The 24,997-nt window shown below is 40.9% G+C and overlaps 1 protein-coding gene across 5 annotated transcripts; it reads left to right on the top strand.

Moving 5' to 3' along the window:
* Positions 1 to 798: 798 nt before the first annotated feature.
* Positions 799 to 24,993, top strand: kdm2aa (lysine (K)-specific demethylase 2Aa). 5 transcript variants are annotated; one of them, XM_068591928.1, is made up of 26 exons: positions 799 to 928; positions 5,648 to 5,786; positions 8,784 to 8,862; positions 8,994 to 9,040; positions 9,936 to 10,114; positions 10,305 to 10,411; positions 10,547 to 10,640; positions 13,776 to 13,929; positions 14,022 to 14,137; positions 14,227 to 14,353; positions 14,469 to 14,749; positions 14,871 to 14,948; positions 16,341 to 16,468; positions 16,683 to 16,806; positions 16,882 to 17,010; positions 17,522 to 17,605; positions 17,889 to 18,140; positions 19,768 to 19,803; positions 19,990 to 20,095; positions 20,275 to 20,886; positions 20,981 to 21,140; positions 22,297 to 22,539; positions 22,645 to 22,808; positions 22,912 to 23,058; positions 23,480 to 23,698; positions 24,177 to 24,993. In XM_068591928.1, the coding sequence occupies exons 1-26, from the start codon at positions 923 to 925 to the stop codon at positions 24,356 to 24,358; spliced, it is 3,993 nt and encodes a 1,330-aa protein (XP_068448029.1). In that variant the 5' UTR covers positions 799 to 922; the 3' UTR covers positions 24,359 to 24,993. The 5 variants fall into 5 exon arrangements, with proteins under 5 accessions (XP_068448029.1, XP_068448027.1, XP_068448028.1 ...); XM_068591926.1 differs by lacking the exon at positions 799 to 928 and adding an exon at positions 1,291 to 2,018; XM_068591927.1 differs by lacking the exon at positions 799 to 928 and adding an exon at positions 1,291 to 2,018 and having other exon boundaries at positions 19,771 to 19,803.
* The last annotated feature ends 4 nt before the right edge of the window (positions 24,994 to 24,997 follow it).

Raw genomic sequence — 24,997 nt, forward strand, 5'->3', positions numbered from 1 at the left:
CCTTTTAATGGGAGGGAAAGATTCCTTATGATGCTGTCAAACCTATGAGAGTTTATTATTGCCCCATGAACTACTTTCTCTGATTACTCTAACACACTAATTAGTGTTAAGGGTCTGCCTTTTCAAATACATCAGAACAGCGAAAAGATAGGAATGTTGACAAAAATTGGCAGTTGTTTCTTGGTGTTGTCCCCATACACTTAATACTTATGATACTGACTGCATATAATGATACCTGCTATGACTCCATAGTGGGCCTTTATTTAAAGTATTTTCAATGAAATGAAGGAGGATTGTTCATTTATTGTACTATTGATGTTGAACTGCTTAAAATATTATTCATGGTTGATGTTCTATGAAGAAAGACTAATGGCCAACCATGTCAACACATCGGCCACTCTGTTCACCATTATTAATATTAGCTCGTGTGACACTTGTAACATGTAACGTTACTGGATTTTGTGCGTTCTTCTTTTCCTGCTTGCATTAGTTGAGCCCCGCCAGTTTGTAGCAGTTTATTAGGTTGTTGTTGTATTGTTCTTTTGTAAGTTAGTGCAGTTTTGACTAAAATAAAATGAAACTGTTGTTTATTTTGCGTGTAAGCGATTATTTACAATGTTTATATTCGTGCTGCGCATTTGCCATATTCCTCTCTCTCGCCGTACTCAAAATGAACGTGTTTTGAGAGACAAGTCCCTGCCACCAATCACAAGAGCGATGCAACATTTTCCAGCCAATCGTTGATAGCGCATGTAAAGTACACTTCCATTTATGGACCTCCAAGCACTTCCTCGTTGAGGTGAAGGCTACAAAACGTGTCTCTTCGATGCGACCCTTTTAGAGCTAAAACACCGGGCGCAGAATACGTCACACACATCTCGGATTACTGACGGCGTTTGTAAACTGACGGACCTGTGCGGATATGGGGGTAAGCATTATCGAATTCATTATTTAAAAGGTAATTCTTGTTATTTTTGAGTAATGACTAGCTATTTAGGATAACGGGGTGGTGGTCAATGCGTTTGTATCATCGCGTGATTGGCCTCTCCTCTTGACTGATTGTGTGTTTGTCCAGTCAGTAAGGTTTTTTTTGTTTTCAAATTGTGCTGTTATTGGTCGCTTGCCAGCTACTATATATGTATATTGGTTATACTTGTCCAATCACAGTTTGCAAATAGTTTGCTTGAGTGACACTTATGTAGTCCAATGAATGCCTCGCCGGATTAGCTGTGATTGGTCCAATCTACTATGGTGGGCGGGATATTGTGATGTTTTGTGATGGGATGGAAAATGGCGCCTGTTCAGAAACCGCATTAACTTTATACTATACTAGAAATAGCCGTAGCAACCAATGTAATAATTTTTACTGTCCGGGCATTATAAATATCTGCATCCTGCTATTTATTACGACTTCAGCTCGTGTTGAGTTTTCTATCGATATTTGCAGAACGCGTTACCAAAAGAAAACATTAGCTGGACACGACTTGTGAAGGCAAGGCACAAAGCTCGATTATTGAGAGTCTTGATTTTATAATGGTGGGAATTGTATTTTAAAAGTACACTTCCGTTCAGTGTGGCGCAGACATTGGCCTCTTTAGAGCTTTCCTTATCCAGCCGACGTTGTTTTACCGAATCAGTGTGAACTTACTCGCTGTAAGGAGACGTTAGGACAGGAGCAATTTGCGTTGGTGAGTTTAAAGGTGCAAAAAGCCAACAAATAACGTCGCTTATTATCATCTCAATTAGCTAGTCAGGAGACTGAGACTTACAACTTTTTTTGTTATAACTTAAGCAAAGTTAACTGATAAGTAAAGCCAGCATTGTAAACACGCGCCTTCCAGCTGCTTGTTTACGGTCCAATGGAGCTGGGTGGCATAGCCACACAGTTAAAGGTGCATATTTGACTATTTTACCGTAGTACTTCGCGTTGTTAAATAATAGTACCTGCATTTAGTTGGGTAGAGGTGGGTTTTCCAGTGATAATGGATGCTTCCAAGCCAAGGTGCAGCAAAAGGCTGGTAAGTTTAAAAATGATGTATGTTCTCCCTTATGAACACAGCTTTCATTTATTAATTCAACAACTAATTTGAATTCATATACCAGAAAAATGGGTGCTGTGTTTACTTGCAGGGTTTTATAGATTGGTATATCTATGGAAGCCTGTTTCTGCCACAAAGGAAAAAAAGTCATGAGATAATAAAGTCATCTTCATCACATCGGAAATCCTTGAACAAGCACTCTTCAAGGCAGACTTAAACCTTTTCCAGGCCCACAGGGTGCAAACAATCTCTGCCGCTGTACACTGAGGGACTGCATCCAGGAAGTGTTTACAGGAAGGAGTTCTAGTTAAGAACGATTGTTGCAATTTCTGAGTTGAGGAGGTCAGTGAAGATCTCATGACCTGTGTAGCTGTGAAACTATCTCATCCTAGCTACTTATGGGGTGGCTGGCTTCATGAGCACGGTGGAGCGAGTGAGGTGGTATGTGTTGCTACCTATGGAGAGTTACCAGGAGCGAAGTTTGAGGCACATTAAGAGAACGTTTAACGGTGTTGACTGTTGTTGGCGAAGACTACGGACCACAGTATCCTGTGTTCTATTCCCAAATAAATTACACAATATGCAAGATAAAGTCTCGTAGCTTTCCTGACCAAAGGTCGCTACAATATGCTTGAGACTCACTGTTGTTCTTCATTCTCTAAATGGTACAGTACCTCCACACTTTCCTCCGCAAAGCGCCTGTCTAAACGATAGAGGACAATTCGGTGCACAGTTACAATATGTCCGTTGCTTTTCAACATACTGCATTAGCGTTAGTAGGACATCATGGCTGTGATGACACCACTTCTTGACTATGTGGAATCTGTCGTACCGGTAGCCCTCTTTTGAGAAACGCATGCAACAGCTACATTAATAGCACTGCTAATATTTGTTGAGCTAAAATGTCAACAGTTACGCTTGCATATCATTTGCATGGTTACACCAGTAAGGGGAAGAGACCACCGCAGATAACAGAAAGGATAAAAGTCAGCGGTACTGAAGCGCATGCATACTTACTATTCCATTATTTTGACTCTATTAGCTTATAATTATGGCTTTTTGTCTCATAATCATGACTTTTTTGTGTGTGGCTGAAACGGGCTTCCATATGTATCAGTTATTCAGCGAGTAAAATATGTATTAAATACGTCACCATTTCTCTCAGTAAAAATATTTCAAAAGGTGCTATTGACATGACATTTTCACCCGATGTTGGTACCAACCTAAGTAATCCATACAAGCAAAGAAAACTAAACAAATAAATTCAGAAATTAAATTATGTCTAATAAAAATGAAAAATAAATTATGTCTAATAAAATGGAATGACACAGAGAAAAAGTATGGAACACACTGACTGAAAATAATTTAGTACTCTGTACAAAAGCCTTTGTTTGTATGACGGCTTCAAGACTGTTTGGAGAAACTAGTCTCATGCATTGCTCAGGTAGGATTTTGCCCCATTCTTCCACACAAACTTCAAGTCTTCAAATCTTGAAGCTTCTGTGGGCCTCTTGTTTGAACTCTAAACTTTAGCTCTTTTCTTAAATTTTCTCTTGGATTCAACCTTATTGTTGCAAACATACTAATACTTTTGGTTACAGAAGAATTCAAGATTTCTAAACTTCATTGTTGGGTCCATAATCCGGAGGTGGAAGGAACATAATTTCACTATAAACAGGTCATTACCAGGTGCTCCCTGCAGGATTTCTGATAGTAGTAAAAATAATTATTAGAAGATTTGTCCAAGTGCCAACTACCACTTGCAGAGAGCTACAGAAATACCTGGAATTAGCAAGTCCAATTGTTTCAAAGAAAACAATAAGTAATGCACTCAACCACCATGGCCTGTATGCTTGCTCATTGCTGAAGAAAAAGCATGTTGAAGCTGGTTTAAAGTTTGCTGCACAACATTTGTGAAATAATGGGAGAATATAGTCTGGTCAGCTGAGACCAAACTAGAACTCTTTGGATACCGTAATACATCATGTTCGGTGGTCGTATGGCACTGCTCATCACTCCAAAAATACCAGATCAGCAGTAAAGGTGGAGGTGGGGGCATCATGGTTTGGGGCTGCTGTTCATCATACAGCTCTGGCAAACTTTATATAATTAAAGGACGGATGAATGGAAAAATTTACCACGATGTTATTGATCTAAATTTGCTGCCATCCAACAGGATGATGAAGATAAAACGATCTCAGCAAAACAATGATTCTAAACACACGGTCAAGGAAACTCAACTTGTTTCAGAGAAAGAAAATAAATCTACTAGACTGGCCTCGCCAATCAGCTGACCTGAATCCAATCAAAAAGTTATTGGAAGAACCAAAGATCAGAGTTCCAACAGAAGCTTCAAGATTTGAAGACCACACCTGAATAATGCATAGGACTCTCTGTCCGTCCAACGACACCCTCCACCCCCCTTGAAGGTCAAGTTAATCTTGTTTACATTGTTCTCTATAATGCCAGATCACAACAGAAGTCATTTAAGGGTACCTTCCCTATAAAACAGGTCTACACCTTGTTCTTATCCTAAACAAACTAAATGGCCTTATTTTATGTATCTTATCTACACAACGGCATTGGCATTTCTCTCTACATGGTTGTGCGTTTAAAACTCTCCTCTGCTCTCGTTATCACACACGGCAGAGTTCTGCCCCAATATGCCCAGACATGTGCACGCACACAGGTAGGCACACTCCCACCAGCGGACAGAGACAGAGCGTCGAAAAATATAGACTGATATATCTGCGTTTTGAAGCCCTCCCAGGATAAAGATGGCAACAGTTAATGAGAACTTCACATTTTGCATAACTACACGAACATAAAACTAGGTTGTTCATAAATACATGGTGAGAAGATGTAAACGTGATGTCAATCTGTTTTGTTATAACTCTCAGCTATTATATTGAGTACTTGAACAGTTCTCTACAAAGCAGTGTTCTGATGTACGTTTCTTGGGCTTGTATTGTGAAATAGAAAACGTAAGGAGAGGAAAGGCTTTAGTGAAGTGTGAAACGAGAATAAAAATGGTTGTCTTGTGCAAACTACGCAGCATCGTGTTTTATTAATAAAATTAAGTCTAAAAAACAACCCTCGGATACATAACTAAATGTGACTAGTTATTGTTGATTGTGAACAACGTGCACCGTTCATTAATAAGTATAAGTGTGTATTTATGTAAACAATATCAGAAGGCTCAGGTCAAAAATGCACGGCCCACCACTATAAACAATATAAGTCACTGTTTGTACTTGATAGGTGCTTCCATTTATCTTTGTGTCCTGATTTGGTCTCCACTGGGGCCATTTTTAACTGTAATTACTTAGCGCATGTTTTTATGTGACTATGAATAATTGCTGAACTAATGTTTTGAGCAACTCTTGGTAGAGCTTTAACCTCTATTAACAAACTTCCTCTTGGGTATGAATAAAGTATATATCCATCCATTTTACAGACTGTAGTTGGTTGTCAAAGCTCTTTTGGGAATAGAAACAGGTTTCATTTGATGGATTCCGTTGTTTCTTTGTTCGACCATTTTTTTTACTCTGTCACCTACGTCTCATTATATATTTTTTACCCATGCTCCTTTCCTTCCGTATCCCTAGCGGGTCGGTACTCGGCGACGTTACCATGACGACGGCATCTCAGATGAGGAGATTGATGGAAGAAGAATGTTTGACCTTGAGGAGAAAGTCCACAGTCAGAGGTTCAGCTCTGACCGGATTCTGCGCATGGCAGGAAGAGGTAGGCAAGCAAAGTCCAAATTGACAATTTCAATGTTTTCATATCCTAGAAAAGTTTATTCAAAGTTTGTTAAGGTTAACTCACTTACTCACTGAATACTGGGGTAAGCACAACAAACTATAAGTGTTTAAATAAAGAAGTCGCACAATAATTGATGAAGATATCGTAATCTGATCAGCTGCAGAAGTCTTATGTTGCAGTCACACCAAACGCGGCACAAATTACATTTGGGAGTAGATTGCATGCAAAGTCAATGCACGGACGTGGAAGGTTGCGAAAAAGCTAATTTTCCGCCGGGCATGACACTTTTGACGCGCAAGTTAAAATTTTCCAACTCTTGACGCTGAGTTGTGTGAATCAAACTGCTGCTGGTCCACCTAAAGTAGTGCTTGAAGCGGCAGTAAGTCAGACACTGTTATGTGTCTGACTTACTGATAATATTACAAATCCAGACACAATAGAGTTAAGGTATAAAGCAGAACTAGTGGTTATTTACATGGGGAATGGCGTAAAACAATAACCGTTTTAAGGAGGTAATCCACTTCCCCTTTTAGGCAAGAGTAACATTCGTGGCACTTTTTGTCTGAACTTAGCTTTATTGTTGAGCGAGTAAACTGACGCAGTAAACGCGGCACGAATATTTGCTTTTGGTGTGAACGCAGCATAAGTCTGCATACGGCGAAAGTGAAATATGTTGACTACAACGCTGAGAAGTTGGAGGTGTGCAGCCTGTCGTCTTTAATTGCTTCGGACTGTTTCAGTAGGCACTACTTAGACGGAGCATGTTTTGCAGGTGAAAAACGCAAAGCTCATTCCATTTCCTTTTTTGTTGCTGGGTTAGACATTACATTACTTTTCATTTAGCACACACTTTCATTCAAAATGACTTACAATAAGTGCATTCAACTAGAATGAAACTCAAAACAACAAGAATCAAGAAAGTACAATTTCTTCAATAAAGTTAAACTACAAAAAGCTATCAAAGTGCCATTTAAGTACTACTGCGGTGCTATTTTCCTTATTCAATGGTAGTTGAAAAATATGGTTTTAGTTCAATGGGGAGCTCATTCCACCATTGAGCCAGAACCGCAAACACTTGTGATTTTGTTGAGTGTTTAGCTCGCAGTGACTGAACTACGAGCCGATTGGCAGACAGTGCTAACGTTGGTATAACACAAAGCGTGAATCGGTCGCTAATAATTAATTGTAGGTTACAGTTTAAATTATTTAAAAACACTTATGTAAAATCTCAAGTACAGCATTAATTTGCACCCATGCCTCTTTTATTTTTATAACTACATTTGCTTAAGTCACATGCAGTAGCTCTGGGTATCCAGCAGCAACAACCAGGCCTGCTGTTTTCTGTTCTATTTACTTCCTGCTATATTTATCTGCTACAAACTAATCTGCTCTGTGCAAATTCACAGTGGAAAATCTTAACAGTAAAGAATTCATAGAAAATAAAGAAATGCAAATCATGGACTGAACTCCTCAGTGCATCAACGGGTAACTTACGGACTGCACTTTACCTAAACAAAGGTTATTAATTAATTGAACCACAAATTCAAGGAACACTTCCTCTGCATGTCATGAAGCCACATCATACCGGACTGTTGAACACAGATTGGTGTTCTGCACCTCAGAGGAGATATTTACACATTGCTTCTAAGTTATTGTAGCAAAAGCGACGATGCAGTGACATATGAGAGGATACAACGGGCTGCACCAGAACCTCCTGGACCTTCTGTCTGTTGCGCTCCACTCAACTTTTTTGTTCAATACTCAAACATCTCAGCCACTTATTTAGTACCGTAATAATCGCGCTACACGACGAACCAATAATGAATATCGTTGACAACTTTATTCAATAATCAAATTTTATCGATTCGTTGTTGCAGTCCTTGTGTGGAGCAAGGGTTAGCGCAGGGGTCAGCAGGTGAATGATGTGGAGCAGAGGTTAGTACGTGGAGGTTATGGAGCAGGGCTTTAGCAGGTGAAGGCGAGTTTGAAGAGGTGTGTTTTGAGGGCTTGCTTAAAGGGCGATAAGGTGGGAACCTGACGGATGTAGACGCAGAGGGTGTTTCAGAGGAGGAAGGTGCTGCAGCTGAGAAGGCCCTGTCACCCGAGGTCCGGCGCTTAGTGCTGATGGTCTTCAGAGTGTTCACATCGGCGGACCTGAGGTAACAAGTTGGGCGTTAAGGGCGAGGAGGTCTGAAAGGTAAGGACGGGCCAGGTTGTTTAGGGCTTTTTTAGGGATTTTAAAGTCTATCCTGTATTTGACTAGGAACCAGTAAAGGTTGAGTAGGACCGGGGCGATGTGGTCATAGCGGCAGGTGGTGGTCAGCGAGAGAGTTCTGAACATATTGAAGTTTGTTAATAATTTTGTTTGTAGCGCTGATTGAGGTGATGGTTTTGGAGTAGAAATAGAGTTGGGTGTCATTTGTGTAACAGTGGAAATCGAGACCATGGCGAGGAATGATTTGTCCGAGGGGAAGGATGCACGAAACCTTGGGGGACACCTTGGGCTACTGGGGAGGTGGAGGATTTACAGTTATTTATGGCAATTAATTGATGTCAGTCTGAGAGATATGAGGTGAAAGTCATAAGAAGTCATTACTTCATAATATCAGTCATTGCATGGTTTGACAGTTAACTGCTTTAAATGTGACGCTGCAGCAGCCAGAAATGTTTGTATTGACTCGATGCATAATTTCTTCCTCGGACTGTAACCACAGATATTTAATTCGTAGTACTGCAAAATATACATTTTGCAATCAGTAGGCCAGGAGCTCAATCATCATTCTGGTGCCTCATTTGGCACTAAATGGTGACTAAAGCCATTTTAAGACTTTTATTGTGTCTGGTCGGTTGCTGGGACACTTGTCTTTTGCAACTACCATTTCAGCCAGAAATCAGGAAACTTGGAAAACGTAACGACCAGGAGTGAATGATAGAAAAGGCTTTTGAACATTTCTCTTGATATTTTGTATTTTTTAGACTTATCATATGAGTTCATTCAGAGAGGCGGCCTGAGGGACCCCATCATGTTTGAGAAGCCCGATGGACTGGGACTCAAGTAGGCATCCTTTTTATTTTCCTCTTCATCCTTTTATTGTTCCATCTACATTATTTTTTTTATCAAGTCTTTTTGTTTACATGTTCTCAGACTTTCAATATGTCAGTAACCTCATGATGATCATTCTGTAGGATGCCCGATCCTGACTTCACCGTCAATGACGTCAAGATGTTTGTTGGTAAGATTTTTCTTCCCTAATGAATGCATTTTTGCTGCAAGTCTTCGGTTTAATCCGGGGAGCAACTGTTTCCTATCAACATGTGATGACATGTTGATAGGAAACAGTTGCCTCCCGGCCAATAACGGATCAATGACATCAATGGGAGTCAAAACCAATGACAATTTAACTTTGTTAAATAGTTTCTTGAGAAATAATTTAGTTAATGAAATTTATTTATTTATTTTTTTGACTGACAATAATAGTGATGAAGACAACTACACAAAGTTGGCCCTTCCTCCCCTCAATGACACCAGAAGTTGACTCGAGGCATAATTTGGCCCACTGACCGTAGTGAGAGTGCTCGCGAGTAGGGAACGCCAACCCCAGATTCACACGTTTTGAAACAAGCTTTGTCTGCGTGGCGTTTTGTTTAGTGTTATAGTTTTCAGCCGCTGTTTACGCTATTTTTGCAACTTCCTCTGGATGCTTGCTTATGATATGGCACCTGATTCCTATGTCCCAAACACAGCAAAATCTTAAGGCCAGGGTACATGAGGTCATAAGTTATTATGAAATCCTGCTCATTCTGCTTTTTTTTTCTATTAACACATGTTTCCCACTTAAGTAAGACAAGAACGATGCCCCACACGTGTTTATTGAAAAGAAAAGAAGTACTAATTGGGTGAAAATGTCTGTAATTCCAATGTGTTCTCATGTGTGTCCACCCTTTTGAATTAAAAGAGTAAAAACATTGATTTTTATTTTATGCCCTTTTTGTATTTTACACACAAATATGTATTTGCTAGGTAATTAATTCGTCTTGCAAATGTGTCCAGTATCCCGCTGTTTTGACCAGTTTTTCCTTTTGTCATGCTGTGACTAACCTTTGGCAAAAAAAAAAAAACCCTCTCAGGCAGCAGACGTATGATAGATGTGATGGATGTGAGCACCCAGAAAGGCACAGAGATGTCCATGGCCCAGTGGACACGGTACTATGAGACGCCTCCGTCTCAGAGAGAGAAGCTCTATAATGTCATCAGCCTGGAGTTTAGCCACACTAAACTGGAAAACCTGGTCCGGAGACCTGCCACGGTAAGCACATACACACACGCATGTACGTACGTGTGTATTCTACAAACCCCATGTAAACAAAAGGTTTTTAGCAGCGACAGGAAAAATCGCAAAATGTTAGTATATTGTCTGTAAATGAAGTTTCTGTCGTTCCGTTTGCCTTTATCTCTGGTGTGTGTTTGTTTGTTTGTTTGTTTGTTTGTTTGTGTAGGTAGATCTAATAGACTGGGTGGACAACATGTGGCCTCGTCATCTGAAGGAGAGACAGAGAGACTCAACTAACTCAATCACTGACATGCAATACCCCAAAGTTCAGAAGTAAGTTCCCCATGTTCGCTTTCATTTAAAAGTCAAGTCTTTAAGAGGAAAAAAAAGTATTATTTATTTTGATGAAATTGGTTGGATTAAATAAATTGAATGACATCGGAATATACTGTTTGCGTGTCTCTGCAGATACTGTCTGATGAGCGTCGAGGGCTGCTACACAGACTTTCACATTGACTTTGGAGGGACCTCTGTGTGGTACCACATACTCAGAGGAGGAAAGGTGGGGCCATAGACGATTCCTCCAGTGACCTTATAGTTTCTGATTTAGGGTCATGAAAAGGGTGGATGTTAAACTAAAAACATATATGATCTTCTTATTTGTTAAACTAATTATGTTTTTTTTAACCTTTTATTTAACCAGGAGAGTCCCATTAAAAATCTCTTTTTTGAAGGAGACGGCAGCAGCATTAAAAAAAAACACAGTTACAGACAGAAAACACAGAACAAGATAACCTTAAACAGTCAATTTAAGAAACATTTACATTTTAACAAGCCTGCCTCTATTTTTTTAATTCTAGATTTAAACGCTATCGGTGGTATCCGTTCTTTGAGCTTTAAAACATTCTGCAACATATTTCATGTTGAGGGGGCAGAGCACACAAAAGTCCTTTTTTCCCTTTTCCGTTCTGGCATTCGGGACAGTGAGCATAATGTCCTGAGAATGCAAAAAGTGTTGTCCGACACTTCTCTGCATAATGAAAATGCACAGGTAGTTTGGGAGCAAGCCAAGGATTGCCTTATAAATAAAAGTGTACCAATGACAGAGCCTACGGGTGGCCAAAGCAGGCCATCCCACCTGAGAGTATAACTCACAGTGGTGAGTCAAAGCTTTACAGTTTGTAATGAACCGCAATGAAGCATAGTAAGCTGCGACCATCATACATAGACAACTAGCAGAGGCATGCATATAAAGAAGATCACCTAAGTCCAATACAGGCAAAAAAGTAGCAGCAACTAATCGCTTTTTAACATTATTTGAAAAGCACAGCTTATTTGGGAAAAAAAAACAGTTTTAACCTCAACCTTTTCACTAGGTACTGTACATGTGGCTGAAAAGTGAGGGAATCATCAATCAGGATGCCCAGATATTTATAAGCGTCAACAACCACTATTTCATTTCCTTCAAGAGTGACCACCGAAGGAATATTCTGTGGCCTACTTCGACTGTTTGAAAACAGCATAAGTTTTGTCTTATCTATTCAAATCAATTCAGTTTATTTTGTATAGCCCAAAATCACAAATACAAGATTTGCCCTCGAGGGCTTTACAATCTGTACACCGTGTCCCAGGACTTGACATCAGATCAGGAAAAAATCCCCTAAATAAAGGTAGTAAAAACCCTTTCACAGGGGAAAAAAAGGGGAAGAAACCTGAGGGAGAGCAACAGAGGAGGATCCCTCTCCCCGGATGGACAGAAGCAATAGATGTCATGTAACCAGAATGCGCAACGTATCAGAGTTACAGCACATTATGTGATTTTTTTTTTTTCATTTTTTTTTTTTCATATTCATGTAAAGAGTGATAGGCATGGACCACAATCCAGATAGCCACAGTCCATCGTAGCATGGAGGACCAGTTCCAGACAGCCATGATTCATGGTGGGGGGGCATCAGGAATCTGACGGAATCACGGGGGTGGATACCCTTGCGAATCATGCGAGAGTTGTCTGACCCAACCTATCTTATCTGGATTTAGAACAACTTTCATTTTGAACAACATTTAAAGCATTGTGCAAGAGATCAATTGCCTGCACAAGAGTTGACAAACAGCAATATATCACAGTGTCATCAGCATAGAAGTGACAGTTAGTCAGCCAGATTATTTATATAAATAGTAAATAAAAGTGGACCTAATACAGATCCTCGTGGCACACATTTACAGACAGTAACATACATATCAGAGGATAGACCCTCATATCTGATGCACTGTGGCCTTTTCCCCAGGGAGCTTGTGAACCAAGCGACCACTTTTCCAAGAGCCCTGAGTTGAGGAGCCTCAGCCTTAAAACATTGTGGTCAACTGTGTCAAATGCTTTGAACAGATCAATAAACAGTGAGGCACAATGTTGCTTCTTTTCAAGAGCAACACAAATGTCATTTACCACTTTCAGTGCAGCTGTAGTGCCATTTTTTTTTTCCTAGGCCTGACTGATATGTTGATAAAATGGCATTGGTGTACAAGAACTCCTTTAGCTGTTTGCGCTCAAGTGTTTCTCGAATTTTAGATACAGAAAATACAGATAAGTTTGATATAGGCCTATAGTTATTTAAAATAGATGGGTCACCACCTTTCAACAGTGCGAGAACAAAAGCTGATTTACATATCATTGGTAATTCATTATTTTTTCTTGTCAGATTAAAAAGATATGCAAATGGCTCTGCAACAAAATCAGCAGCTAGTTTTAAAAAGTAAGGTTGTATACAATCAAGCCCTGAAGGTTTCCTTTGATCTAGAGTTTTTAGGGCTTTATGGACTTCCTGCACAGGAAAAGGGGAAAAATTAAAAGGCTGACCAGTATAAACTGGAATATCAGTACAAGGGTTCACAGACCTTGGACCACAAGAGTCAAACAGTGCGTCAGAAGATATGAAATGAGTGTTGAAACAATTTAGTATCTCCATTTTATCATGGACAGCACCCTTAATAAAAACAGGTAAAACGTGTGAGTTCTTGCTCACAGAGGGATTTTATGGTTTTTCAAAATCTCCTCTGATCGTTTAATAATACATAATTTAATAATATTCAGTTGTTCTTGCCTTAGCCCAAACTAGATTTTGCTCATGACTAGTGTACGCTAGATCAGAAGAGAACCAGGGATTTTCACGTCCTTGTACCCTATCTTTTAAAAAGGGCATGTATATTCATGATTTGTGTAAAAACCATCACTAAAATAAGACCAGGCTGCTTCCACATCAGGGATTAGCTTTATTCTCCTCCAATTAAAATTGAACAAATTGTGATGAAACCCTTGTTCATTAAAATTAAGATTCCTCTGATAAATGATCCGTGGTTTTAAATTGGGGACCTAAGTGTTCCCACTTGCACAACAACACGATTATTACTTAGGTCATTGGAGAAAACAGCAACAGCTGAGAATTTATGAGGAACATTAGTTAAAATCAAATCAATCAATGTGGACTTCTCAGGGCACTTAAGATTTGGACGAGTTGGTGAATTTATTAACTGGGTAAGATTGACAGAATCACAAAAAGATTTAAAATGGTGAGGAAAAAAAATGAAAATGTAACTCTATAATAGGACTTGTAGAATTTCTGTTTTACTTGGTAAACAACTAGAAAGTGACCATGTGTTGTTGGCATGGGGTGTGGTTTGAATTGCAGTTGTGTGTTTTCAGGTGTTCTGGCTGATCCCGCCTACCCCTCAGAACCTGGAGCTGTATGAGAACTGGGTTTTGTCGGGAAAACAGGGAGACATTTTCCTTGGAGACAGAGCATCTGACTGTCAGAGGATTGAGCTGAAGCAGGGCTGCACCTTCATCATACCTTCAGGTCTACTTTAAAATCTCTCTCACATGCACACACTAACTATATTGTTTAACAATGTGACAAAAATGGAATATTATTGTGTGCTTTATGCTCAGGTTGGATTCATGCAGTCTACACCCCTACGGACTCTATGGTGTTTGGAGGAAACTTCCTGCACAGCTTCAACATCCCAATGCAACTTAACATCTGTAATATAGAAGACAGAACGCGGGTCGGGAAATCAATATCTCTTGTTAGGTGTAAGTGACAATAAGTGAAGGATTGCATAATGATAAAGTACCTCTTTTACCTCAACCACAGGTTCCTTTGAAGTTCCGTTACCCCTTCTACTATGAGATGTGCTGGTATGTGTTGGAACGCTACGTTTTCAGCACGACAAAGACCTCCTACCTTACACCAGAGTTTCAGAAGCACACACTGGGCATTGGTATGAACACAGGCAAACATAGAGGGGCTAGATGTACATATGAATAGTTGTTATGATGGGGGTTTTCCCTGTAGATTGTTTTTAAATATACTGTGCATTTCATTCCTTCCGTCAGGTCTGAAGAAGCCGTCTGGCTCAGATTTAGCCAGTGAGCAGGTGAAGGAGGTGGAGGATGATGAGGACGACGATGAGGAAGAGGACGACGAGGAGGAGAGTAGCAGTGAAGAAGAGGCCTTAGAGCAGCAATCTGAGAAGCCTGCAGTAAAAGTTAATTTGACTCCCCTTGAGCTGGAAGGAATGTGGAACCTGCTGGGTAAACTAGAGGCTCTGCCCTCCAACAAGAAGTGTGTCCCAGCAGGCATACACAATGCCCCGGCACTCATCACACACATCAAGGTATAACTGGTTTTTGGGTGTGTCAGTGATTTTGCTGACGGAATAAATAAAAATGGAAATGCTGACGTTAATGATGTCCCCCACTTTCTCTCCCACCACTTGTGTCTATTCTGTCCTGCAGGCTCTACTAAAGGAACATGCCAATGACAATCCCAACCTATCCTACACAGGAAAACCTATCGTCAAGTGGCCAAAGAGGGTAAGCAGTCTTCACTTCTTTGTTTATTTATCTGAGTCTTGACCATTTGACCAGGGCCCTTTTCTGTGGTTCAACAAAGTCGATCAAATGTCCTATTATCCAGCTTAACCTAACGAGATGACTGTCGATAGGATATGTCGGTTCCACAAAGGTGGATCCGCCCTCATATGGTCTCATTCATTCTAATCGGAGTTAGTTGACAGGATAATTGCGAGTGCTCGCTCCTATTCAGATGGGACAAAAGTCAATCCCCAAATTTATGATATAAACTCAGATAAACTGCCTATTTCCGCTGACGAGCAGAAGATGATTATGACTACATATGATGAATTTAAGTCCATAATCATGGAAAAATCTAATGGTGCTTTCACATTCAAGCATAGTGAATATTCGCAACACTTCCTGTTGTGAATGCAACATAACGCCACGTAACTAGAATCACTTACCCAGTCCAAAATATCAGACAAGTAAATGTGCCAGTGTTGGGTAAATGTATCAGCTAATTTGAAGTGCCCCATCACCCAAATCAATCAGATTATGTTTATTTAAATGTGCCTGCTAGTTATATTATGCACCAATTTGTATAGGATGATATATGTACATATGTACTGTATGCAGGTATCATGTACTATATATGTGTACATTCATGCATGTGTGTGTAGATCAATATATAACTAGGAGTTTGAATATGTGTATGGGCGGATCAGTATATACAGTTATGTTCATAATAATAGCAGTGGGTTTTTAAAAAGGTGAGTAAACCTCAAAATTCTTCAAATAAATTGTATTTTAATGAACACAAATGCATTGGGGAGACTGCACATTCTATTTAAAAGCAAGAAAATTAGAAAAGGTAATTGAATTTGATAGTATTTTACAGAAATCTCTACAGAAATCTCGACAGAAATACAGGCAATCTCCCGATAAAACTAATATAATTAATATTGCTCTTTCATCAATGGGGAAGGGAGCTGCTTTTTATTCTGGTGGGAGTGGCCAATCTATCCAGTGAACTTTCAGTAAACCTGCCATGGAGCAGGTTAGGGGATTTCAATGTGTTGCTATGGTGATTAATCTAATCTGGTTTCGTGAAAACGAACGCCTGATCTACGTCATCTTATCCTGGAAATTATCCAGCTATGTTAGTAAACCACGTACGAGGAACAGGGCTCAGGATAAAACAAATTAATCAAATATTTGTAATATTATGTTTTAATTGACAGTTCCTGATGAGTCCACTCGGGTATATGAGCAAATGCTACTTCATCTTGCCGCTTCATCATTTATCAAATATTGTACATATTGGGACCCAGTGTTCATAACAAATGCTGGCTGTTTTTAGTACTGTTAACTTAACCGTCCCTTCTTAAATGTTCTGCTCCTCTCCATCAGCCCTCATGGTACCAGCCTCCTCCTCCTCCACCACCTCCTCCTCGCCCTAAGTTCTCCTCCACTCCCATCATCCCACGACCACAGAAACCAGCTTCCTCCATGTCAGTGCTGAGACGGCGCAGGGTCAGGTAACAAAGCGTGTGTGAGAAACACATTTTGTCATGTCAAGTAAAGATTGGCTTTGTAGTAATGCTTGTCAAATAAGCTCAGCAAAACCCAGTTTGGCGCCAACACCAATATCCTACTATTGTAAACTTTTTATAATTAATATAATTGTGCAAGTGTATGATTCATCTGTCTTCAGTGATCATCCATTTGCTGTGATGTTTTCTTTTTCTGCAGGTGTAAGCGCTGTGAAGCCTGCATGAGACCAGAGTGTGGAGACTGTAACTTCTGCAGAGACATGAAAAAGTTTGGAGGACCAGGGAAGCTGAAGCAGACCTGCGTGCTCAGACAGTGTCTGTCTGTAGGTAACTTTTTTTACTTAGTTTATTTATTTATGTTTGATGCGTGTCATAATTTTCCTCTCCGTCTCTTCCAGCCGGGCCTTCCTCTGTCTGCAGTATGTGAGATCTGTAAGGAGCCCAATCAGGAGGAAACCGGAGACCCCGCCCTCACTCTGATGGAATGTTCCAACTGTGCGCAGATAGTCCATCCTGCCTGTCTCACGGTACAATGTGCACACACACTCTGTTTACTACACGGTACTCTATTTACTGCTATTTTATGTGTATGAATTCCTAGTGGAACATTTATGTGATTTTATGTGCTTCACTGTGCTTTCAAAAATTCCTACTAATGGAGCAAAAACATACCCTGGGAATGTTGCAACTAATTTTGTACTACAGGGCCCAGGAATGCGTGACAGTAAATGACCGCTAAATGCAGTAAAGACGCATACTGAAGTGAAATTAAATGAACCTTCTGATACTGTTTTGTGGATGCATCGATGCAGAATCATTCACACAGCATCGCAACGCTTCTTATAATCGAGACATTTTTATACTGTAGCACATACAGCATTGGTCATATTACACATGTATTAAATATGAAGTCAAATAAATGTACTGTAGCCAGGTATACACAGGGTTCTAGTCTTGTTTATTTATACATTTTCCTTGTATTACTTCTCTTTGTCCTTCATTTCATCTAGCTGACTAATAATATGTCTGCTTCTACAGGTTCAGGGTGAAGGAGTGGTGAATAAAGACCTGCCTAGTTGCTGGGAGTGTCCAAAGTGTGTCCAAGGGATTACTGACCCTGAGGTACACAAGGTTTTATCAACAAATAAACACACACACACACACTCTCGGTCTTAGGGTTTCCTACTTCTTGTTTGTATATTTATTCCACTGCTGCACACAGACGTCTGAGTACGTTTGCAAACACTTGCGCTCTCTCTTGCACTCAGCCTATTAACCTGCCGTTCACACACACTTGGTTGCAGTGTGTCAACGCTAATGGGTATTGTGTGTTTCCTGTCTGTTTTTTGTTTTTTTTGGGTTGCTTTATTTCCATTTTCTTTTGAGTTTGATTTAACTCCGTCAGTCGTCAGGCAGCGATGAATCGTTTGCTGCCGGCCAGCAGCAGCGCCGTCCCCATGGCCCCCTGGTTCTCAGATTGGGCCCCGGGCCCTCTGCTACAATAGGGGGTCCTGTGGGCACCCAGCAGGATGGGGAGGTGGTTCGCTGTGGTTTCTTCCCTCCTCCTCCTCCTCTTCCTTCCTGCTCTTCCTCCTCCTCAGCGTCACTTCTATTGGTGGCGGCCCCTCTGCCTTCTCAGCCAATCAGCTCGAGACTGGTGAGAGGTGCCGCCTACTCTTGAGTACATCCACCCGTCTGTCGAGTGCTCCCCACCCGTTTTTCCCATTCCACTTTTCAAGAGAACAGACACAACTCTTGATGTAAATGTTTCTGTTTAAATAATCTTGTTGCTGACAAAATTTCCTATTTAAGAATTCTGTTTTCATAGTTCATACAAGATTAGTGCCTCTTCTCTGACTGTCTGTTTTCAATTTTTGGGCTCAAATTGGTTTCTGTGCCGTTTTCCTTTTTCATACTTTCACAATGATTTTTCTCATGGCTCATCATGGACATGTGTAGCCTGGACACTTTTGTTATATGAGATATGACGTTAAGTTAAGAGAGGAATATGGTAACGACTCAATTTATAATTTTACTCATATCTTAATTATAGAGCCAAATCTGTGTTTTTCAGTGCATTTATACATTTATTATGTTTAATCTTAAGATTGTAAGCGTTGTCAATGCGTTATTAGACACATTAGTTTCCACTTATTTATTTGTCAAAAAGGATGTTAAAGGAGCTGATGTTGTTCAGTGGCCTTTCAACTTGAATCACTGGGTCATTTTTTGTTTTTCATCACTTTAGTCTGTCTGATTGACTTCCTGTCAGTTGTTTAAGGTGCTCAATACAAAAATGAGCATATCTATGATTGAGAGATTGCCTCCACATGACTCAACATGATGTCGGCTGAGTTGGATGCTTCAGCTAAGGGTGTTAACATGAGCAGCAGTGCTACCAGGGTTTAGCTTGGAAGGATTTGGTGGCTGAGTGTTATGTTTTCGCCACGGGGAGGAACGCTCACGTGCACTAAAAGGTACGCGAAGCCGGCGTTGAGAAGTTCTGATTACAGCCCACTCAGACATTTCTCCTCTTTATCTTTACATAGCAAATAGTTGTTTGTTGCTATATTAATGCTTTGACTGTTGTAAGAGATCCTTGAACAGGGAAATGGTGTTGTGGTTGAGGATTTTATGATAATAAGCATTTTCATAAGCAAAAAGTCTAAAACAATCTAATACTGACCTCATTGCTCTTGTTTCTGACATTACAGGCACTTTATTCTATTGTGCCACACGCACACACAAACATGTTGAAATATCAATAACATAAATGATAAGGATATTCTCTTCAATTTGTCATTGTAGTTCTGTTACATGTTCAAGCTGTACAACATTGCTGCTCACTAAAAAGCTTTTGTTTCAGGGGCTATTTCTAAATAAAAGATAATTCAATGTATGATAAGTTGTAATGATGACTTTAACCACTTACGGAAAGAATATGTATGTGCTTAACAGTTAAACCAAAGATACTCTGTAGAAGATTATCTGTTTTTTGTGGGGTGGTTTAATCCATTGTATGAACATGACAATGTTATTTAGTGGCTGCAAAGCATTCACTATATGTGTATGTAACCATACTATGACTGACTGAGTGAGGAGATGCCAGCAAGATTTTCTGATCTGGGTAATTCTCAGATTACAGATAGTATCAAAATTAGTCATTGAACATCATCAGCACGTAATGCCCGTTTATGTCCAGAAATGTTACCGGTCAGCTAACTCTTCTGTCAGATTATTAAGTAATTTCTGATATTGACAGTTTTTATTTCCTTTTCCTCCAGCAGTGTAAAGGAGACAAAGGTGAAGGCCTTCCAGCGGTGAGTGTTTGTTTTTGGGTCCCTACTTTAACTTGTATAAGTTAAGAGTATTTACAATTTTTTATTTTTTTTCTCTACCTCTCTTTCCCCATAATGTCCTCATTTTCTTTTTCATTATGTGTCTCTTTTATTATTCTTTCTACCATTCCTTCCATTTCTCCCTCCTTTTTTTCTTTTCCTGTCCAGAAACGAAAATCTTCCACCCTGCTGGATGCTCGCATGGCTAAGATTTACCGACGACAGAGACACAGCCGCGACGGAGACGACTCCGCCAGTGATGACGATGATGAAGGTTGTCTCTCTGAAAAAGAAAATGTTTTTACTGCCCACTAGTTACTTTTTGAATAATCACAAAATAACTTTTAAAATGTTTTTCCAAAAACACAGTCCTTAAATTTCATCTTTTGGTATAATTGTGATCACTTTGTTTTGACCTGATCACCCGTCTCATCTATTCATCCCCCTCTGCAGCCTCTCAGAGAGGAAAGATGGCTCTCCATTCCCGAGGGGGAAGCCACTCCAGGAGGGTGTTTGGTGCCAACAGGAGAGGCCTGCTAAGAGGCACGGCCCATAGAGGAAGCCGAGGAGGGCTCATGTCTTCTGGCTCCTCCGCTCTCAAGGTAAAGCGAGGGATGGGCATGAGGGAGGGTGGACGGAGGGGACGAGGAGTGAGGCTAAGGGGAGGCTCCAGGATGCAGAGAAGAGGAGACGAATCCGAGGAGTCGGACGACGACGATGACGACGATGATGATGAAGAGGAGGAGGAAGGGGACAGTGAGGAAGGAGACAAAGAACGACTGCATTGCCGGCGTAGGAGGAGGCGCAGGACTGATGACGATGATGATGACGATGAAGATGATGATGAGGACAGTGAGGGGCAGGACTTTGACCCTGAGGAGGAGGAGATGGACACGCTGGAAGATGAAGAGGACGAGGAGGAGGAAGAGGTGGAGGAGGAAGGGCGCTGGGATTCAGACCCAGAACCTCCTGTCCTTCTAGTGTCTGATCTGAATGATGACCTGCTGAGTGGCTCCTACCTGACCGTCACTTTACAGCGTCCCCACAAGGCCAAGAGACACTCTGGTATATGTTTATTTATTTATCTTCCTATAATTGATATTTTAAGTATGAAATGAACGAGGTTAACTCAAACAGAGACATGTTGTGCTCTCTCCAGGCTCCATAGTTCCAAAGCTAGAAGCAGCCATGGGTCCGAGGACGGCAGCAGCAGCGGGGCAGCAGAGCTTTATCCAGAGAAAGACGACTCTGTCCAAAGCTTCACGGCTCAGGAGCACTGACGCCACAGCTGACGGCATAATCCCAAGAGGACCTGGGAGGTACAGTTTAACAAACAGTTAAAATCAATTCTATACATTACTACTACTACTTATAATATAAACATGAATTAATATAAAACAAACTACTAAATCCCAAGTTGTATATGCAGAGTAATGTGTTTTCAATATGGTTTTAATAGGGCTGGGCAAAGTTGGAAAAATGTAACTGATTAATCGCATGATTTTTCTGCCATTAATCGCATTATGTGCCAAATTCAATAATGAAGTAAAAACTAATGTATTGCAGGCTTTTATTTTAAAGTAATGTTATCAGAACAATATAACAGCACTCTGGAACAACAGCAAGTTAACATACATACATATATAGTTTATAAATATTTGTTCTTTTTTTTCTGAATAGGTAATGTTCAGTCGTAAGGGTGCCTATGAGGAACAAACCACTCCTTCTTTGGTCCATGTTCAGTCTGTTGCATACCTTAAAGATCTATGTTGAAGACCAGCAATTGATTAACTTTATACAAAAACAAAAAGTGTTTTTTATATTTTTCAGTACAGTTTGTTTGCTTAAACATTTTGTGATGTGTGAAAAGTTCTCTTCTTTGAGAGAAGAGTAAAGATCCAGAAGTGATGCTGATTTAAAGTGCTCTGCCATAGTGGATCAGACCGTGGAGTCAGGAGCTTTGCACATGCACAATTAACTTTGAATTTGGATGCGGAGCCTGTCGGTCAACTGCTGCTTTTATTGCTGTGAAGCTGCTCTTTGCAGCAGCGCTGCTTGTTGAGAACAGAACCTACAGAACAATACGTACAGTCTGCGAGGCTACGGAAGCCTCGCGCGCCACTTCAAAGTAAAAGCAGTGCCGCAGTAATGCGTTCATGGCATTCATGGCATTTTTGCGTATTACATTTTATGTTTAAAAGAAGTTCTTAAAAGTATCAGATGATCGAGAGCTGCTCTGAAACTTGTTTGGGTGAGTGTCATCATGCATTGTCCATTACGATCTTGACAAAGTTTCACAAGCGTCATTAACTTGACTCTTTTCTGAGCCATCTGGCTTTTGGCAGGTGGTTTAGGGAAGACCTCTCAGGAGACTGGCAACCAATCAAAGCAACTAATGGCCGTCTAACATTCCCCTGTTCACTTCATGCATGTGGCATAATTTAAACAAAGCATTTGATATTTTATATCTTGTAGGCCACGTCTGCGGGCTAACCATGGCCCAAGAGATCATGCCGCAACTTCTTCAGAAGAAGAGGAAGCCGCTGCTCCTCCTGTGCACTCCTCCTTGTCTCCGCCGTCTCTGCTGTCCCTGCCATCCTTTAAGGACGTGGGCAACGAAAGGGGCGGGGAGAAGGAGGTGTGGGTGTCTGTGTTCAAGTACTTGAACAGAGCTGAGCTGCTGGCCTGCATGACCGTCTGTAAGGCCTGGTACAAGTGGTAAGTTGCCCTCTTCTACTCTTTCACATGCAAGTATATGTTTGAGTCTTGTGCTCAGCTGGTGAACGTGAAACAGCGCTCCCACACCCTGACTGTCCTTTGCAGGAGCTGTGACAAGCGTTTGTGGACTCATGTGGATGTGAGTCGGTGCAGCCCACTCAGTAACCAGGCCCTGGCAGGCATCATTAAACGCCTGCCCACCTCTCTGGACCTGTCCTGGACCCCTCTGGCCAAGAGGCAGCTTAACTGTCTGCTTACAAGGCTCCCAGGTAGGTAGAGAGAGAGAGAGAGACACACACACACACACACACACACAGACTCTGTCCCTAAATATCTCATTACACCCCCTTTTTTGTCTTTGTGTGTTCTCAGGTCTGAGGGAGTTGAGGGTAACTGGTCTGTCCTGGTCTTGTCTATCAGCGATGGCCTCTCCCACTCTGCCCTACCTGCGGGTGTTGGACCTGCGTTGGTGTGAAGGCCTTAAAGATGCCCAAATTAAAGAGATCGTCATCCCGCCAGGTCAGTCGCAGGAGAAATGAGCACTGTTGAAGCTTGGTGGCTTTATTCCAATTATGGCAATAATGCCAGAGAGGCCGAAGAAAGATCCACAAGCTCTCTGATCCACAACAGTTAGTCGTCTATATTTAGGCCTTTCCTTTTATTCTGGTCCCTTTTTTGTTTATAGTTGTCTGAAGGCAGTAGATCTCTCTTCCTGCTGTCTCCGACTGGAGTGATGATGTCACTGTCAAACCATAATTACACACAGCAGATCCATTAAATTTGCTGTTATAGGTTTAAAGTCCTTTTTATTGCAACACAGTGTTTCACAATGAAATGCAACTTGTAGTGGGGGAGTTGCCAGGCCCCTGACATAGTGGGCAGGGCGATCCTGTATCTCCAGTATGGATCAAACCAGCTCAAGTGATGTCTGTTCCTGCAGGTGCAGAGTTGTCTCGCAGCAGATTGAAGAACATGGTGACGCTGCGTCTGTCCGGTCTGGACATCAGTGAGTCCACTCTGAGGTTGCTTCAGCGCCACATGCCCCAGCTGGAGAGACTTGACCTGGCTCACTGCAAGGACATAACTGACTCATCGATCGCCCTGCTGGCTGCAGCCGGGACTCACACCCGCAACAGTCTCACCGAACTCACACTGGCAGGTCAGTGTTTGATTACATGGCCTTTCATCTTGCTTATTCTTGAGGAGTCTAAACTTCTTATTCTCCTTTTATGACACCTTCCTAATCCCACTACATGACATCATTCACATCCATTCACACACTGGTGGGGGGAGCCACCATTCAAGGAGCCACATCAGTATCATCATACTCCGTAAGCGCAGCTATGGGAGCAATTAAGGGTTAAGTGCCTTGCTTAAGGAAACAGACTTTTATTTGAAGTTATCTGTCAAACAATTTAAGTTTCAGACTTGCATTCTTCCAGTCAGCCTGCTTGAGAGAAATCATTCAATTGGATATTTATTTTTTACCTCCTGAATGATCTTTACCAGCGTTTTACAAACCATCCTTTATCTTTGACAATTAACTCAAACAATACATTGAATCAATCCTATGTTTATCATGTTTAAAAAAATAATTTCTGATGAAAGCCGGTTCTGACGTCTGTCTGTGTGTCCAGGTTGCAGTGAGCTGACAGACGGCTGTATGTCCTACCTAAAGCGTCTGTCCTCTCTGACTCTGCTGGACCTCAGAGGCTGTAAAGGGATCAGCAGACGAGCCTGTGACGCCTTCATCTCTGACCTGTCCCACGTTGCCCTCTACTGTATGATGGAGGAGAAGCTCATCCAGCGTCTGGATTAACAAACTCACTTTGTTTCTGCACCAGTCTGTCTGTACCTTTTTTTTTTTAAATACAGCAGTGAGCTGTAAAAGGGGTTACTTTTATGAAGAGGATTTAAAAAATGTATGCGTGACATTTTGTGTAGGTTGTTCTTCGAAACAAAGTTGGCGGTCAGTAACATTGAACTGGACTAAACTAAAATAAAGACCTCTTCCAGTTGTATTTTTTCCAGTTGATCGAGCCCGTCAGCAATTTATCTTTGCCTTTTAATCTTGGTGCTATCTTGAAGTTGATATTCTTACTTTCATCAAGCAAGATTACAATCTTTCTTACAGTGTCAATGTAAGTGTCTTGCCTCGAAAGAGTTGTGTGACCTGAAGGTTAATTTTCTCTTTATATCTTCTATCATTGCTGGAATACGCACATTTAACCAGAAGTTAGGCTGAATGTGAAACCACCTTTACAATGTACAGACTGTAGCAGGATGGAGCACTGCTTGTAAAGAGGTCTCAATTATTTTTGGAGTAAAAATACAAAAATAGCTCACTGAACTGGCAAGATTCCATTTGTTACGTAGTAGTATTCTGTGTGTACAGTGAATTCCATGTGTATATTTGTGTCATTGTGATTTTAAAAAAAAACATTAAAAACCTAAAACT

This window comes from Clinocottus analis, unplaced genomic scaffold (assembly GCF_023055335.1).
Source record: "Clinocottus analis isolate CAN_PGR_092001 unplaced genomic scaffold, fCliAna1.0.p SCAF_26, whole genome shotgun sequence".
NCBI classification, from domain to species: domain Eukaryota; kingdom Metazoa; phylum Chordata; class Actinopteri; order Perciformes; family Cottidae; genus Clinocottus; species Clinocottus analis.